Source organism: Mercenaria mercenaria, chromosome 6, assembly GCF_021730395.1.
Source record: "Mercenaria mercenaria strain notata chromosome 6, MADL_Memer_1, whole genome shotgun sequence".
Classification (NCBI taxonomy): Eukaryota; Metazoa; Mollusca; class Bivalvia; order Venerida; family Veneridae; genus Mercenaria; species Mercenaria mercenaria.
This window is the reverse complement of record NC_069366.1, coordinates 64953888-64973730: the sequence shown is the minus strand read 5'-3', so window position 1 is coordinate 64973730 and position 19843 is coordinate 64953888. Positions and strand designations below refer to the sequence as shown.

Sequence of the window (19843 nt, the reverse complement as noted above, 5' to 3'; positions counted from 1 at the left end):
CAAGGTCAGATTAAACCAGAATGATAGTACTTTTGTTTACAGTGAGCATATAATTTCTGTTCCTTGTGCAATTACTAATTGCATCAAGGGGGCCATTTCGTGTTTGACGAGCTCTTGTTCTTCATGAATATTGGTCAGAATGATTGCCTTGATGAAATCTAGGCCGAGTTCGAAAATGGGTCATCTCAGGTCAAAAACTAGGTCACTAGGTCAAATCAGAGAAAAACGTTGTGTATGTGATAGAGGCGGTATTTTTCAATTGATCTTCATGAATTTTGGTCAGAATGATTACCTTGATGAAATCTAGGCCGAGTTCGAAAATTGGTCATCTGGGGTCAAAAACTAGGTCACTAGGTCAAATTAAGGAAAAACCTTGTGTATGCGATAGAGGCTGTATTTTTCAACTGATCTTCATGAAATTTAGCCAGAATAATTACCTTGATAAAATCTAGGCGGAGTTCGAAAATGGGTCATCTGGGGTCAAAAACTAGGTCACTAGGTCAAATTGAAGAAAAACATTGTGTATGCAATAGAGGATGTAGTTTTCAATTGATCTTCATGAAATTTGGTCAGAGTGATTGCCTTGATGAAATCTAGGTCGAGTTTGAATATGGGTTATCTGAGGTCAAAAACTAGGTCACTAGGTCAAATTAAAGAAAAATCTTGTGTATGCAATAGAGACTGTTTTTTTCAATTGATTTTTATGAAATTTGGTCAGGATGATTGTCTTAATGAAATCTAGGTCGAATTTGAATATGGGTCATCTGAGGTCAAAACAAGGTCACTTGGTCAAATCAAAGACAAAAGTTGTGTATGTGATAGAGGCTGTATTTTTCAATTGATCTTCATGAATTTTGGTCAGAATGATTGCCTTGATAAAATCTAGGTCGAGTTTGAACATGGGTCATCTAGGGTCAAAAACTAGGCCATATCTAAGAAAATGCTTGTTTTATCGCAAGAGACCAATTTTTTGGTCCAATCTTAATGAAAAATTGGTCAGAATATTTGTTTCCATGAAATCACTAGGTCAAACATGTTTTACACTGTTATGGTGTGTTTCTTAGGTGAGCGACCTAGGGCCATCTTGGCCCTCTTGTTAAGAGTTTTAGTTAATGCAATTTCACTCTACCTCTGTTGCTTCTAAATGGATTGATTCAGACTTAAAATAGTAACTGTTGTTCCTCATCATCATCCATATCGTACAACATAACACTGGCTTCAATATTTCATGAATAATGCCTCCATTTCTACTAAGAAATTTCTTGCTAACTATGATGAACTCCTCTTACAATATTATGCCGATTTACACCAACTGGTCATTGCCAAGCATAGTATAGTGTATGTTTGGGTTAGGTAATTTCAGCAGAGTTGTGTTCTTTCATTCATCTTATAAAGTTTTGTTCCCTTATATTACTAGGCAGATTTCCATCAAACTGTACAGGACTGATCAGTGCCAAGCCTGATTGAGCAAATTTTCAGCATGTTCTGGTTCAGTTATTTCTAGTAGAGTTATGCCCCTTGATTTGTTGTATTTTACCTTGTAAGTACAACTACTGTGAGGAATTACACCAAACTTCACAAAAAATGATCACTGCCAAGTCTTGTTGTACATACCATAACCATGTTCCTGTTTAGTGATTTTTGTTCCAAACTTGTAGCCTTCCAGAATGCAAACTCAGGCACACATAACTTTATGGTATAAATATGTCGGAACAGCATTTACTTTTATTGCAATACATTAGGTTGATATGTAGTGCAGCTCTACTTTGACCAATGCTGATTTCAACTTTCTCTGGAGTTTTTTCTAGTATGTCCAGGTCTGTCTGGCAGCTGTACTTAGTCATTATTTGGCAACAAAATTTATATTGTGAGGTAATCTTTAACCCTTTTGGGCAACAAAAGAAACTACCTAAAGAACATGCAAGGTACATGTTCACGGTCTGTACTCTGTGTAGCTTCGGCCTCACTGTGGCTGAAAAGCCAGATTGACCATCATTAAATGCATACACGCACACATTGTTAGTATGCTGCCCCTTACTTAGATCTTTTTCAATGGCATGCAACACAGTTTACAATATCTACTTGTTAAGTTGTGGAGGACATATGTTTTTTGTGAAAAACAATCTCAAGTATCGGGTTAAAGTTGTGACACCCCTTCATTTTATCTAGGTTACTACTGAACTGATTCGATTCAAATTTGAAATAGTTGTTCCTTGGATTCACAACAGCATTATGTCGTAAGGTATGTTACTCTGGCAGATATATTCCTTGAATTATGTCCCTTTTATACTTGGGAATTGATACACTTTCACTTTTACTCAGGTTACTGAGATTTGACTCAAAGTGAGAAACTACCTCTGTTGTCCAACATCCTCACTGAGATATCTATAACAGCAGTGATAAAAGTTAATGTTTCCTTACAAATGGCTATCTTCACTATCCAGCACTGAAACAGTAAACGTATTGTCTCCCATGAAGGCTTTTGTTGCAGATCCAGTCATTACCATCTATCAATAAAATATTTTTCAGTTGTTGCAAAGCTTCTGTCTGCAAAAACTAGTACAATAAATATTTCTTCCATCTCCTATGAAATTACCAGTTAAAGAGGACTAATTGTTTAGAGGTTCAGGGTGAGCTATAAGTATAGGTGATTGATCTTATGTTCATAGTCTGGCATCTACAATAATTATTGGTTTCTTAGCATTCTAGAAGTCACAATTTTGGTCCAATCTTAATGAATCTTTGTCAGAATGTTTGTCTTAATAAAATATCAGACTGGATCAAACTGGGTTAAAACAAGGTCAGTAGGTCAAGTCATAATAAACCTTGTTATTAGATTAAATTTTTTTGGCCATGTTTTCACCTGATCTTTAGGAAACCTGGTCAAAATGTTTGTCAATAAAATCTAGTCCAGGTCTGAAACTGGGACATTTAGGGTAAAAAAAGGTAACTAGCTGAAATCATAAAAAAAACCTTGTTATCATTCTAAAGGCATAATTACAACTTGTTCTGTATGAAACCTGCTCAGAAAATTTCTAAATGAAATTTGGTCAAAATGTCAAGTTTGAAATTGAGCCAATTAGGTAAGTTTTGACAAAAATTTATGATGATCCAAGTGGAAAACGACCTTTAAGGTGTTAAGGTTTTTCTATGACTAGTGACCTTATTTTTGATACCCAGTTTTGAAAATGACCTAGATTTCGTAGAGATCAATAATTTGACAAAGGTTTCTCAAGATCTGGTCGAAAATTGCGGCCTGTAAAATACTAAGAAAGCTTTTCTATGAACTGACCTGGTGACTTGCGTTTTGACGAACTGCAGCTGTTGAAATAACATTTCAATGTTGCATCCCAATATAAACTTCCCATAGGCAACTTTGGGGAAAATGCAATATTTAAATATCCCAAAGATAATTATTGCAATGACAGGAAAATAAAAGCAAGAATTATGTGGTAATAAATAAAGAATCTGTAATATTTCCAGTTGTAAAACATCACAGATATGTACTCAATACATAATTATGTATAATTATCTAAACATTGAAAATAATTTTCATAAAACAGTATAACAACTATTTCCTAAATATATTTGAATATAAGAAATAAACAGATTAAAAACCAATACACAAAATTATCCTTACAAATAACAAACTGAATACAGTGCAAAGTGTGACGATGCTGCAGAATAATATGTAAAAGAATGAAAATGTGCTCAAGTAAAGGCACGAAAAAGTGCTCAAACAAAGATGTAAATTCATTTATTATCAGTTATACATAAATTATGAAGAATGACTCAGTATTTGACAATGTGCTAATACCTTTGTTGATGAAATAATAATATTTTAAAGCAACTCTTTTTCACCTTTTTTAGCAAAAATGTAATCTCCAAATCTGTTAACAAGAGTGCCAGACTGTCACAAAATACACCCGTCATCGAACTTGGCCTAATGTAAGGACCATAATCGAAGAGTGCCTGGGGCGATTTGGCCAAGATACTATGCCCACAAACATTGTCAGCAAGTTTGGTGAAGATCGGATGAAAACTGTTCGACTCAGAGAGCGAAAAAGGCTAAATTTGCACTTTTATCAAGTAATTCAAGGGCCATAATCCCAGAGTGCCTGGGGCGATTTGGGTGTTATCCAACTTGGCCGAGATATTATGCCCACAAACATTGTCACCAAGTTTGGTGAAGATCGTATAAAAACTGTTTGACTTAGAGAGCGGACGTGCTTTGGACGCTGACTGCCTGCCACAGGTGTTCACATAATACACCCTGCTCTTTCAGAAACGGGCGTATAAAAATGGCTGAAATTGTAAATGTAGCCTTTGACAAATACTTACTGACAACCTGTATTCCCCACTATAAATTCTATACTCTACCAAAATTAAACAAAATGGTTAAATCATTAAATGAATTTCAGCATTATTTTTGATAAAATGCGAACCTGTAAGGTTAAAAAAACTTTACTTTATAGCTGAATTCAAATACGCAATATTTTTTGGAAATATAACCCTATAATAAATGCCTCCCAGTGGTGTTTATTTTGAGGTATATGGTATTGCCTTTTGTTGAGAATCCATTAAAATACAAGAACAAGTGTTTTGAAATGAGTGAGACATTTGCAACATTTTCAAACCGTCGCACAATATGAACAATTGTCGTTTAGTTTTACTTCTTGTGTTATTTTTCTAGTCTGTCAGGTCTGTGATGCATTAGGATTTTGTGAAATTCTCCAGTTTATTTTATAGCTGCTCCTTCACAGTTAATTTTGCAAAATTAACAGTGAAGGAACAGCTACAAAATAAACTGAAGAATTTCATAAAAAATATCCTAATCATAAACAGAAATAGATGTGCCTGGTATATATTTTGAATATTCAGTTTACTCGATGTATTTCAAGTAAATCAAAAAAGTTTTAACTGCTTATAGATAAAAGTGTTTTTTTTTATTATATCTTTTTCACTTTTACCCACTAAATAAAAGACTGGGTGTAAAAGTTGAGAGTAGTGTCCCTTTCACCTACATTTTACTAAATGAAGACTTCAAATCGATTTTCTGTTTTAGGATTCACATGAAGTAGAAAATGCAATGTGTAGACTTATTCCTAATGAAATTATTTAAAACAGAAACAGAAACAATCATGAAAATTATAGACTACTGAATATTTTGTCTTTAAAATTATGAACAAGAAATCAAAAGTTTAGAGAAAGTTTAAGTTCAAGCAACAGTCGGTATATAACTCCTATAGATACAATTTTGAACAGTTATTGCCATTATAGAAAGTAGTCCTCAACTTATACAGTGAATGTGGTTTTTTGACGACGTATTCCAAGAACTTTTTCTTCTTTTTCATCAAGCCAGTTTTCATAACAGAAATAGTTATTGCCACGCTTCCTTTCATCAAGAGATCGTAAGTATTCACGTAGGTAGCCATCTTGCTGAGCTTCTGCCTGTTTTTCCATGGGTTCACGTTCGGGCTCTGGCTGTCGCACTATCTGCGGCGGAGGTTGATTCACCGTTTTACGTTCTTTCTCGGTTTCTTTGTTTGCCAGCCACGTCTCATAGGATTCACTTTTTTCTGCCTCCTGGCGCTTTCTGATAAAGTAATAGAAATAAATTAAGTTAATTTAAACTTGTATGCTTTTATGTAGCTACAGACAGTTGGTCTGTTGAAATATGAAAAAGTTTACCTAAGCAATTTCAATTAAACTTGTAAATCATGATTTCAAGATGATCAAATTATAAGAAATGAAAAGAAAACATTGCTACTTCTGTCTCTGATAAGGATCATCTTGCAGTAATTCTACATTTTAATATATAATAGTATATTGGACATTCATGTGGCATCAGGTAACCTGATAAGTGACAACTTCTCTAGCCTTCTAATAATGACATATGGAGGATATTTGTTTGTTTTGAGTGAATATGGAATATATCTCGCCTCAAAGGGAGAAAATTTTAAGCGAGTGAAAATGTGAAAATTTTCTCACTTTGAGGTGAGATATTCTATATTCACAAAAAACAAACAAAAATTTTCTTTTTATTTTATACTTAATTACATTGAGATATGCGTTTTTCAACACCTTTTAATCTCAGCACCGGAAACAGACGCGCATAAACGAACATGATGTCAGATGTGTTGTGATGTTAGAAAGATGCACACAACATAAAGTTCCATTTTATTTAAATCTTGTTGTTTAACGTTGTGAAATTCTCATTAAGTAAAAATAAGTTAAATCAAGAAATATACTATATCGAAGAAAGTGTGACTACAATTTCCATCCTGTTTTCAGCAAATAATTAAAAATTTATACACAATGTACAAGTAGATCTGCAAAGCAGTGAATGATATGCAGTGAGTGATGTGGCTGATAAAACACATTATCACATGTTTGACGTCGCGGGAGTGTAATAAAGCCATTAAATAAAAATGATAATACATTAGTGTAATAAAGCTTTAACGTCGACGGTATAGGTGATGTTAGTCAAATTTACTTGTTTATATATAGTAAAAGAATGTAGATTTTTTATGTTTTGACAGGAAAGGCTAACATGTGATAATAAAAAAGAATATTACATATTAATTTTGTGACTTTTCACATTGAATTTATTAAACTCGTTGAATAAAATTGATAAAATGCTCGGCAGAGTCTCGCATTTTATTCTTTTATTCAACTCATTTAATAAATTCAATACGAAAAGACATTCATGTAATATCCTCTATGTATTTCATCAGTTAGCATAAAATAAAATTTGTCTATCATTGTAAAATAAAAATATTATATCAATGGTAACACTAACTTCTAAAAGTACAACGTCACAGGCTCAAATATATTTCTACACTTCTACATATTATACCCCGGCAAGCATTGGTATACTGGACCAATATTGGCAAATCAAACATCTGCTCATAATACTGGTTCAAATTAAGCCAAGACCAGACTTCAACAGTTAATTGCCATCTGTTGGAAACCATACTGGTGTGATATAATGCTTCCTGGGTACAATAATGGCTATCTGTTGGAAACTACATGTTGTATATTGGTCCAATATTGGTCTGATATATATTGCTTGCTGGGTACAAGGTGAAATCAACAGCTCATGGCTACCTGCTGGAAACTATACTGGTCCAATGTCGGTCTGATACATACTGCTTGCTGGGTACAAAGTGACATCAATAGCTAAGGGCTATCTGTTAGAAACTATACTGGTCCAATATTGGTCCAATACATATTGCTTGCTGGGTACAAAGTGACATCAATAGCTAAGGGCTATCTGTTGGAAACCATATTGGTCCAATATTGGTCCGATACATATTGCTTGCTGGGTACAAAGTGTCATCAATAGCTAAGGGCTATCTGCTGGAAACCGTATTGGTCCAATATTGGTCCGATACAGATTGCTTGCTGGGTACAAAGTGACATCAATAGCTAAGGGCTATCTGCTGGAAACTGTATTGGTACAACATCAGCATGATATATATTGCTTGCTGGATACAAGGCAACATCTGGCCCACACAACATAAGTTTTTCCTTGTAAATATACATGTACTACGGTAACTTGGATCACTAAAACGCGTCATATGACTACCCTATTCTTCTACAAGCACAACACAAGACATGCAAGACATGTAAACAGTTTAGAAAAATCATATTTTCTACCTAAATACTTCAATTATTGTTATATAATAAATATTATTTGTTTTGCAGTGACTGTGAAGCTGAGGCAGTGGGTATGGACTTGTGTGCATGTATATATAACTGTGATCAAATTCTAAGTTTGTGCGCTACACAACAAGTTATTGGCTACATAGGATGAAATTGAGTTTGCTATGGCCCTCTTCTGGTGTTGGGGAAGTATGTTTGACTTCATGGTACTTAGGTAAATTAGTGAATATTACACATTACTATTAAATGATGTACTGCATAAATGAACTGCTCACTGATTTTTTTAATTTTCCCTTCTAGTAAAATAAAACATGCCATGTCGGAACACTTGTATAACTGAACTTTGGTAATAACATGGTACTTATAAATACTAAACGGATTAAGAAAAATATATTTCTATAAAACAATTAAGAATGAAATACCAAACCACAAATATAACTGACTGTCCTGTGTCACTAGATACAATAAATTGTCACCAGTAAACAAGAGAAATGGCCTTTTAATTAAGTGCTATATGTATATAATTCCTATTGTAATATATCTGTTTTGTGACAGAAAAATTACTGGTCCTGCCATATCTGACTTAAATGTTATGAATATGAAGCATATTTACATTTTAACTAAGAGAGTTATTTTGACAACATGCTTTTATGGCCAAAAGAAATTGAACATCTGCATTTTAAGGTCTGTCTGGCTCTGAGGTTGATAAAAGTACAGTTTTACTTTAAAAAAATACATTTTTTTTATTTATATTCCATTCTTAGATCTATCATGTCAGTAAAACAAAGCATTGTATATTCTGTAATAAACAATGTTTATGTTCAGACACTTGAGAAAACATCATGGTATCAATAATGACATCATTATAGCCCAATGACATCTGATTCAATACTACAAGGATGAATAAAGTTCAGCACAGTTTTTCCATGAGCATGTTACAATGAAAATAAACATGGCCTTCTTGTGTTTAATCATCTGATTTACCATGGTTCCTTGTTCAGATTCTTGGATATTTAACCACCGGGACTAGTTCTTGTGCATTTTAACTCTGCCAACATGTTAATTCAGATGTTAAATAGTGCAAAGGCCTTGATTATTTTGTTAAGTACAATAATTCTTGAAATAGTTTATCAAATTCATAAAACTACTTCTACACCAGAGCTTGAGTTGTAACAAAAGAAGTGTTCCTATTTCATCACATGTATGTTATAAGTGTCAACTAAAAGTTGTAAGATCAATTTGATCTGCTCGCTGCAGGCTTTAGAGTTTGAATTTAGGTTTTACAAATAAACTTTATTTTACAAGTATGACTAAATTACGTGAAAAGTGTAATGTTCCAACTAAGATAAAAATAAAAGTTATGTCTAAAATCAACAGAAATACTGTAAGCATATTACAAAAATTCATGTTGAAGTTTTAGTAATATATCTGTCACAACAGCAACCCACTGAGGAAATTACAAAGTGACGTTACCTCATGTCCTCCATTTCATTTCTGGTTGAAACAATAAAATATATAAGTCTACAGGCATTAAATGATTTTCATGCATATATGAGCCGCGCCATGAGAAAACCAACATAGTGGCTTTGTGACCAGCATGGATCCAGACCAGCCTGCACATCTGCGCAGTCTGGTCAGGATCTATGCTGTTCGCTAACGGTTTCTCTAATTGCAATAGGCTTTGCAAGCGAACAGCTGGTCGACCATGCTGGTCGCAAAGCCACTATGTTGGTTTTCTCATGGCATGGCTCAATTATGTAGTATTATCATTCTGTTGTGATGAAATGTTGATGATTAAATGTATGACAGTATAATAATTGTCATTATCGCATAGTGCGGCAATTTTCCTTTGATCTTTGCAGCATGTTATACATAGTAACACACATTATTACTACAAAACTGTGCTGATATCTTACAAAACTGTTGCGATATATATCAACACGGAAATCTCTATAGAGTTTCATAAGAAAAAAAGTGTTCCGATATATATCAGCACAGTAAAACTGTTCCGATATATATCGGAACACTTTTTCTCTATTGAGGTCCTATCAAGGGAGTATATTTTTTTCCTTTCAAAGAAAAGATGATTTTAGCTCCAATTTACAATTCACAGAGAAATAATTGTCACAAACACCTACATTTATAAAGTAAAAGAATAAATAAACTAGAATATTTCAAAAACTTGATAGTTATTGCCAAATTCAGAAATACATGAAATATATGAAATTCTGAGATTTCTCAAATGTTTCTTTTTCTTTGATTTTTTTTACAAACAAAACAACAAGTTTTACAATATGTCTGGCCAATGAAATGCAAAGATTTAAAACCAATGCAGAAATTTGTTGGGTACTTTTATCTGGGGAACACATTTTCTAAAACAGAAGTTTTAGTGTTTCAGTCAGCGAGGCGCAGAAAGGGAATCAAAATAGTAAAAATAATAATAAACAAATTTAAATGAAAATAATATATAAATTTTAATGATAAACTATGCGATAAAACATTTATAATATGTAGTGCTCGTGTGTTACCAGGATATATCAGATTACCAGGATATATCTCGTTATTTTTCTCTTCACATATCTGTCTCGGCCTACCGGCCTCGACGATATGTGCAGAGAAAAATACCCTCGATGTACCCCTAGCTCTGATATATCCTGGTAACACACTCTCACATATACTATAACTATTACATCTGAAAGTGGCAGCCATAATGACTAAAACAGTTATGACAAGATTATGAATTTATTGACCTGGTTATAAAGCATTGTGCCAGAATACATTATAGGATTAAATTATACTTTTCTGGTGTTCGTGCATGTGTAAACCATGTTTTTTAATACACACATGGAGCCCAAAGAAACACCATATAATATTAATTCTATCCTTATGATTCCAAATAAACATACCCATGTCAATTTTAAATATCTAACATGTCACTGAATTCATCAGACATTTAGATTTTTTTTTCAAGTTTTACTGCTTTTCTGGTTCAACATTGAAGCAGTTCTGATATATGCCTCTCTGAATCATGAAATATCCGTCTGCGGTCATTCACTAAATATTGAACATCTGATTTTACAACTGCATATCATGAAATAAATCAAAGTAACAATACTGACAAACTTTTCATGAACTGTCAGCTGATATGATGATATTTAAGGAGGTAGGTTACCTTGTTACAAGGGTAAATTCAAGTTAGTTTAACCGCAGCATTTGTTTGTATTTCGTGTAATATGAAGTTTTACCTGCTACAATCTTAATTTCGTTTGTCTCTGTCCCTTCAAATTCAATTTTTATCCAGGTTTGAAGAACATGACCCTCTAAAGGTATTTCATATTGAAAGAAGAAGGAAAATACGGATATTTAACACTTTTCAGTGTATTTTAGTTTCATTGATATCCGTAGAAGTCTGCATAATTGATAATTTTACTAGTATGCACGTCAGCTTTCTAATAAAAGCTTTAAATGTATATGTCGCGGGGCTCGTGTTTCCATGGTAACGCATTTTCTCTCATTTTTAAACAATTATGTATAAAAATAGTGGTTTTCGACGGCTTAAGTGGCATTCTGTTAATGACCAAAATGGAATATTTGGGAAATATTATAAGCAAAATACCAAGCACTTTACATGGTACCCTATTTTTCTTAAAGTTTACAGTAACCATGGCAACAGAGATGTTTAAAATAGCTTATATCTTGCTTTTTATCGTAATTTCTTATAAAACATACTGAATAAGATTATCTTTCTAGTTAATGTAGCTTTAAAACATATTATTTCTAACGTAAGCTATATTTTCTTGTTATTTGCATTGATTCAAACAAATTTCACACCTTAGAATAGATAAAGCAGTACCCCTCGTCTGGCATTTTTCATGGAAAAATCGTTCAGCATGCTGTTATTATTCTCATGGATATTGTTGAAATGAAAATAAAAAGCCGAAGCTGTGTTTCTTAAATAGATTAGTATCAACGCTTTTGAATTTTACATTTAGATACATAGGTCACGGGCTTCGTTTCCATGGTAACATCAATTAAATTCAAGGAACCACATTTTTCTACTGAAATTTGAACAATTTTAGATCTTAGTTTTAGTAGATAAGTAACAAATTATCAACGGAACCTGAAAAATAGGTATTACAAATCAAACTGCTAGATTCTTTATTTGAAAATGGCCTTTACAAGTAACCTTTCATCCAACTTTATTCCAGATAACATTGGTTACCATCATCCATTTTCTTAAAATCCGCATAACGTTTCAATATAACTACATAAAAGAAGCAAAATATTGATGATTATTCAAAGCAAAAGATTCATAACAAATATTTCAGCAAATATTTGTTATTTGAAGATAGTTAAAATAAAGAAAATACACAGACTTACATACTTTCAAGATAAAGCTATTAATTTTGCGCGGTAACTGACACGTAACGTCATGACGTCAATGACGTCATTTTAAGGCAACATTGTTTTGAAGCGTTTCTGTGCCAATTTATTCATTATTTCTGCATTATTAAACCATAAAGCATCAGATCGAAGACAGGTCTATGATTTGTTTTCAGAAGAATGAATATACAAACACATTTAGTTTGTCGTAAACGTCGTTGTAAATCGTCACGTTAGCTTCCAGTTGGACATGCGCACATACAAATATAAAGGTAACCTACCTTCCTTAACAATAACAGAACTATCAGTCACTTTTGACATTCATGCAATTTTCTGCCAGCATCATTGTAAATGAAATCATGAAATGTCAGTCTGTATAACAAATGTCAATCATAGAATATCTGTCTAAACTGAATGTTTAAGTCTTGCTGATAATCTTGCTGATAATCAGAAGAATGTCAGTCAGCAAGATAAATGACAATTAATATCAGCCTTGCTGATTACTTAAAAACTGATAGTCAAGGTATGTTAGTCAGCATGATAACAACTAAGAATCATGAAAAGTCAATGTCTGAAATACTTAATTGATACATAATCTTCCATGACAGTAAGCCTGTACAGCTTCAGATAATTACTAGTCCATGTGGTAACTGACAGTCTTCAAGAATAAGTATTAAACTGCATGATAATCTTATGAGGGCATGATTTTGCTTGTGACAGTATGGTCAATGATGATGATGATGATGATGTGACAGTGCTAGCAGTGCTATATGGTATCAAAGACATTTTTATCACAAGTCAATTAAATGTACACTCTTACTGTAAATCTAAGTACCTTCTAACATCTCTAGTTTCTAATTAAATAATAGTAAACAATATCCCTAAAAATGCAATTAAAGTAGTGTCTAAAACCAATTAATATATAGTACAAAAATCCAATTAAAAATTCCAAATAAATAATACCTAATCCGAAAGTTTTTTTTACATAAAGGCTCTACTTTTAACTTTAAACATAGTAACATAGTTCCAGAATACAACAAAATTTACATGTAAAAGCTCCAAGGCATACACAAGGGCTAGCCATTATGTAAATTTAAAGATGTACTAAGCTCTTATACTACTAAACTATTTCATCATTAGATACTGATTTAAGCAAATGTATTTAACTTTAATATATAAAATGACTGTATGTAGAGCTGCAGTTTGCCTGGCTATCAACTATATAGATAGTCTTTTTTTAATTCTTTAAAGACAGTTTTCTAAATTTCCAATTCTTGCTTTTGTATAAGTTTCCACTTAGCTCTGATTATTAGTAGGTTTCAGTAGAAAAGGGGCACCTATTAGTAAATACAGTCTGAATACAGACTAAGCTGCAGGCACAATTAAATGTCCTGCAGTAATAGACATTTTTTTGTTTGTTTGTTTCTTTTGGGTCCAGGGCCATTTTTCATTAATTTTTCAGTAATGCAATAACAGGCAGTTAACTTACCCAGTGTTTCTGGATTTTGTATCAGTACTTACCTGTTCTCTGCAAGTAACTACAAACTTCTCCACATGAATCAGAGGTGGAGGAAAAATGATTTCAGACACAATGTCTTTTATAAAATCTTCATGGGGAACATACGCCTTGCCAAAACACATAGTGCAGTTGATACACACAAAATGTTTTAAATTACGGTACTTTATGTTTACACTGATATGGTGAAGGAATTTTTTATATTCCTGGATTCTGTACCAGTACTCGCTTGCTCACAGTAGAAATTTTCTATATCCTGGATTCTGTACCAGTACTCGCTTGCTCACAGTAGAAATTTTCTATATCCTGGATTCTGTACCAGTACTCGCATGCTCACAGTAGAAATTTTCTATTTCCTGGATTCTGTACCAGTACTCGCTTGCTCACAGTAGAAATTTTCTATTTCCTGGATTCTGTACCGGTACTCGCTTGCTCACAGTAGAAATTTTCTATATCCTGGATTCTGTACCGGTACTCGCTTGCTCACAGTAGAAATTTTCTATTTTCTGGATTCTGTACCGGTACTCACTTGCTCACAGTAGAAATTTTCTATTTCCTGGATTCTGTACCGGTACTCACTTGCTCACAGTAGAAATTTTCTATATCCTGGATTCTGTACCGGTACTCACTTGCTCACAGTAGAAATTTTCTATATTCTGGATTCTGTACCGGTACTCACATGCTCACAGTAGAAATTTTCTATATCCTGGATTCTGTACCGGTACTCACATGCTCACAGTAGAAATTTTCTATACCCTGGATTCTGTACCGGTACTCACATGCTCACAGTAGAAATTTTCTATATCCTGGATTCTGTACCAGTACTCACTTGCTCACAGTAGAAATTTTCTATATCCTGGATTCTGTACCGGTACTCACTTGCTCACAGTAGGTAAGTCACAACTACAGTACTGTATTCAACTAGAACTGTCACAGGAGTGACTCATACCCCCACCATACGGTCTTGTCACAGAAGAATGGCAACCATAAGGAATCTTAAAAATACTTTGGAGTACTTCATCCTGGGCTTCCACATATAAGTAATACTAGTATAATACTAGTATCGTAATACTAGTAAATATATTAAATCTCTAATATTAGAGATACACTAAAAGTGAATACAAAGAAGTGTCTTACCGACCCATGTTACCATGGAAAAATGTTTTTACTTTTTACATAGGACTTATAATAAAAAAGATTGAAAATCTAAAAATAGGATTTCTAAAAATAGACAAATTCCTGGAATTTAAGGGGAAGAAACTCAGTACAAAGGTTAAAAAAGGTTACTTCCCTTGGAGTACTTCATACTTCAATCAGAATGAGATATAGTGAAAATACATCAAAATTAACATTAAATTCTAGGTAAAAGGGGACACAATTCAAGAAAAATAGTGTCAGAGTTATGCACCTTGTGTCACATGATGTGGGTGATGAGGTGGAACATCTATTTTAAGTCTGAATCAAATCCATTCAGTATTAATTGAGATATAGTGAAAATACATCAAAATTAACCTTAAATTCTAAGTAAAAAGGGGCATAATTCATGAAAAATTGGTGTCAGAGTTATGCACCTTGTGTCACATGATGTGGGTGATGAGGTGGAACATCTATTTTAAGTTTGAATCAAATCCGTTTTGTAATAATTGAGATATAGTGAAAATACATCAAAATCAACCTTAAATTTAAAGTAAAAGGGGACATAATTCATAAAAAATTTATTTCACAGTTAAGCACCTTATGTCACATCATCTGGGTGATGAGGTGGAACAACTATTTTAAGTTTGAATCAAATCCATTTAGTAATAACTGAGATATAGTGAAAATACAACAAAATTAGCCTAAAATTCTAAGTAAAAGGGGACATAATTCATGAAAGCTTGGTGTCAGAGTTATGCACCTTGTGTCACATGATGTGGGCACATGATTTGGGTGATGAGGTGGAACATCTATTTTAAGTTTGAATCAAATCCATTCAGTAGTAACTGAGATAAAGTGAAAATACATCAAAATCAACCTTAAATTCTAAGTAAAAAGAAGCATAATTCATAAAAAAAAATTGTGTCAGAGTTATGCACCTTATGTCACATGATGTGGGTGATGAGGTGGAACATCTATTTTAAGTTTGAATCAAATCCATTTAGTAATAACTGAGATATAGTGAAAATACAACAAAATTAACCTTAAATTCTAAGTAAAAGGGGACATAATTCATGAAAACTTGGTGTCAAGAGTTATGCACCTTGTGTCACATGATGTGGGTGATAAGGTGGAACATGTATTTTAAGTTTGAATCAAATCCATTTGGTAATAACTGAGATAATAGATTTCGGGACGCGACGGGACGGGACGCGACGGGACGCGACAAACGCGACAAAACTGACTCCTATATACCCCCCTCAAACATGTTTGGTGGGGGTATAATTAACATTAAATTCTAGGTAAAAGGGGACACAATCCAAGAAAAATAGTGTCAGAGTTATGCACCTTGTGTCACATGATGTGGGTGATGAGGTGGAACATCTATTTTAAGTCTGAATCAAATCCATTCAGTAGTAATTGAGATATAGTGAAAATACATCAAAATTAACCTTAAATTCTAAGTAAAAAGGGGCATAATTCATGAAAAATTGGTGTCAGAGTTATGCACCTTGTGTCACATGATGTGGGTGATAAGGTGGAACATCTATTTTAAGTTTGAATCAAATCCATTTTGTAATAACTGAGATATAGTGAAAATACATCAAAATCAACCTTAAATTTAAAGTAAAAGGGGACATAATTCATAAAAAATTTATTTCAGAGTTAAGCACCTTATGTCACATCATCTGGGTGATGAGGTGGAACAACTATTTAAGTTTGAATCAAATCCATTTAGTAATAACAGAGATATAGTGAAAATACAACAAAATTAGCCTTAAATTCTAAGTAAAAGGGGACATAATTCATGAAAGCTTGGTGTCAGAGTTATGCACCTTGTGTCACATGATGTGGGCACATGATGTGGGTGATGAGGTGGAACATCTATTTTAAGTTTGAATCAAATCCATTCAGTAGTAACTGAGATAAAGTGAAAATACATCAAAATCAACCTTAAATTCTAAGTAAAAAGGGGCATAATTCATAAAAAAAATTGTGTCAGAGTTATGCACCTTATGTCACATGATGTGGGTGATGAGGTGGAACATCTATTTTAAGTTTGAATCAAATCCATTTAGTAATAACTGAGATATAGTGAAAATACAACAAAATTAACCTTAAATTCTAAGTAAAAGGGGACATAATTCTTGAAAACTTGGTGTCAAGAGTTATGCACCTTGTGTCACATGATGTGGGTGATAAGGTGGAACATGTATTTTAAGTTTGAATCAAATCCATTTGGTAATAACTGAGATAATAGATTTCGGGACGGGACGGGACGGGACGCGACAAACGCGACAAAACTGACTCCTATATACCCCCCTCAAACATGTTTGGTGGGGGTATAATTAACATTAAATTCTAGGTAAAAGGGGACACAATTCAAGAAAAATAGTGTCAGAGTTATGCACCTTGTGTCACATGATGTGGGTGATGAGGTGGAACATCTATTTTAAGTCTGAATCAAATCCATTCAGTAGTAATTGAGATATAGTGAAAATACATCAAAATTAACCTTAAATTCTAAGTAAAAAGGGGCATAATTCATGAAAAATTGGTGTCAGAGTTATGCACCTTGTGTCACATGATGTGGGTGATGAGGTGGAACATCTATTTTAAGTTTGAATCAAATCCATTTTGTAATAATTGAGATATAGTGAAAATACATCAAAATCAACCTTAAATTTAAAGTAAAAGGGGACATAATTCATAAAAAATTTATTTCAGAGTTAAGCACCTTATGTCACATCATCTGGGTGATGAGGTGGAACAACTATTTTAAGTTTGAATCAAATCCATTTAGTAATAACAGAGATATAGTGAAAATACAACAAAATTAGCCTTAAATTCTAAGTAAAAGGGGACATAATTCATGAAAGCTTGGTGTCAGAGTTATGCACCTTGTGTCACATGATGTGGGCACATGATGTGGGTGATGAGGTGGAACATCTATTTTAAGTTTGAATCAAATCCATTCAGTAGTAACTGAGATAAAGTGAAAATACATCAAAATCAACCTTAAATTCTAAGTAAAAAGGGGCATAATTCATAAAAAAAATTGTGTCAGAGTTATGCACCTTATGTCACATGATGTGGGTGATGAGGTGGAACATCTATTTTAAGTTTGAATCAAATCCATTTAGTAATAACTGAGATATAGTGAAAATACAACAAAATTAACCTTAAATTCTAAGTAAAAGGGGACATAATTCATGAAAACTTGGTGTCAAGAGTTATGCACCTTGTGTCACATGATGTGGGTGATAAGGTGGAACATGTATTTTAAGTTTGAATCAAATCCATTTGGTAATAACTGAGATAATAGATTTCGGGACGGGACGGGACGGGACGGGACGCGACAAACGCGACAAAACTGACTCCTATATACCCCCCTCAAACATGTTTGGTGGGGGTATAATTAATCTTAAAGAAAATTATTCAAGGGACAAAAAAGGCCTGTTATATATACCCAGATTCCTACCATTATAAAAAAAAAAATGACGTTTTAATGTATTTCATATTCTTCTACATGTAATTTTGTAACCTCCCTTTAAGGTGAAAATTACAAAAAGCTGTGTATTTCTTTTGATTCCAATTTTCTCACCGAATGTTCAATTCGATAACTAATAGGGTATGCCAACAATATGAACTGCTTGTAGCTTAAGAACGAATTCATTTTTGATCATGTAACACAAAAGGGGGTTAATAATAATTTATAGAAACTGAATTCTTTTGAACTGTTCAGTACTTTTCCATGCAAATTTAAAGTAAAATAAATGCTGTCTTTTTATTCCAATCATGCCTAATACAAAGTGGGTTTAAACAGTTATTTCTTATACTGAAAAGCTTAAACTTGGTTGAACAAATAGGTTATACAAAATAAAATTTTGAAAATTAACCTAATGAACATCTGTGATGTTTCTAAGTGATCAGTGAATATAAATAAGTGTCAATATAAAATATGTGTAAAATGAAGTGTATGATCTGTCATAAAAGTTTAGAACAAATCCATCAAATTTAACCACCTTTACTAAGAAAACACAACTGTTTTGACAGAACCTGTTTACGATTAAACAATTATAGGTATCGCACAGTAATAAGGCACTTTGGGATGTAAACAAACAAAACAGTAGCATAAATTAAAGTCGATATACAACATTTATGCTGCAAATAGTAAATTCTCTTTACAAATGTCATAACCCTAAAAATTCTTGTGCCAAAACATACAAGAGAGCATACCATCTCTCTTTGGAAAATGTTTTCTTATTCTCAATGGGAACTGAGCAAAAAACATAATACTATGACGGAACAATAATTATTAAACAGAGTAGGCTCTCTCCAAATCTACAAAATGGTCTGCCCTTGGATATGTTCTAGAATATGATACTTAGATGAAACAACAGTTTTACTTACGCTTTCTGATGTCTAAAATATTAATAAATCAAAGAAATGCAATATTTATATTTAGATACATAGCAGAACAGAATAATTATTATTGAGCATTAATAAGTTTCTGTTAGTAAAGCATTACAGTTTCCTGTAAACACCTTGACTGAAAGTAGTTCCTGTAGAATACTGATGAACGATTATCTAATACTTTTTAAAAAGTTTTATGCTCAAACAGTAAAACAAAGCACACCAATCACACACAGACACACAAAAAAATTGGAGTAGGATGTACATTAACTGCTTACTGGTGTATAATTTTTGTAAAATTTCCAACAAAACCCAAATATACAAAATGTTTGAAGTGGAAAGAGTAATATTTCATAGATAATAAAGGAAAGTTACTGCAGCATAATTATACTCGTATTAAAACGTATAAAATTATACAAAAGATGGAGAAATATTCATACACTACTGTACATGAAGAAGCAGCAGCAATGTTGTAGTCCTGTAAAAATTTATGCGGCAAAGCAGACAGTAAAAATGATTGGATACGAACCTTTCATCTTCCTCTATCTTCTTCTTTTCAAGTTCACTCTTTTTTATGTTGATGATTTTTTGTTCCGCTGACAGTTTTCTTCCCAGCCACTGATCATATGAGACACCTCCTCTCTTGCCAAGTCGGGCTGGTCCACTGAAATGTTTTATCATAATTGTAAAGAATCTAATAGCTAATGAACCTCGTAACAGGCA

At 33.0% G+C, this 19843-nt stretch overlaps 1 protein-coding gene across 3 annotated transcripts in view; it reads right to left on the bottom strand.

Moving 5' to 3' along the window:
* Nucleotides 1-3565: 3565 nt before the first annotated feature.
* Nucleotides 3566-19843, bottom strand: part of LOC128557808 (uncharacterized) — a 31158-nt gene continuing 14880 nt past the window's right edge. For all 3 annotated transcript variants that reach the window (XM_053546167.1, XM_053546168.1, XM_053546169.1), the window contains 2 exons: nt 19650-19784; nt 3566-5596 (listed from right to left, as the gene is read on the bottom strand). In XM_053546167.1, the coding sequence (XP_053402142.1) occupies nt 5296-5596; nt 19650-19784 (436 nt within the window). In that variant the 3' untranslated portion in view covers nt 3566-5295. The remainder of the gene's footprint in view (nt 5597-19649; nt 19785-19843) is intronic.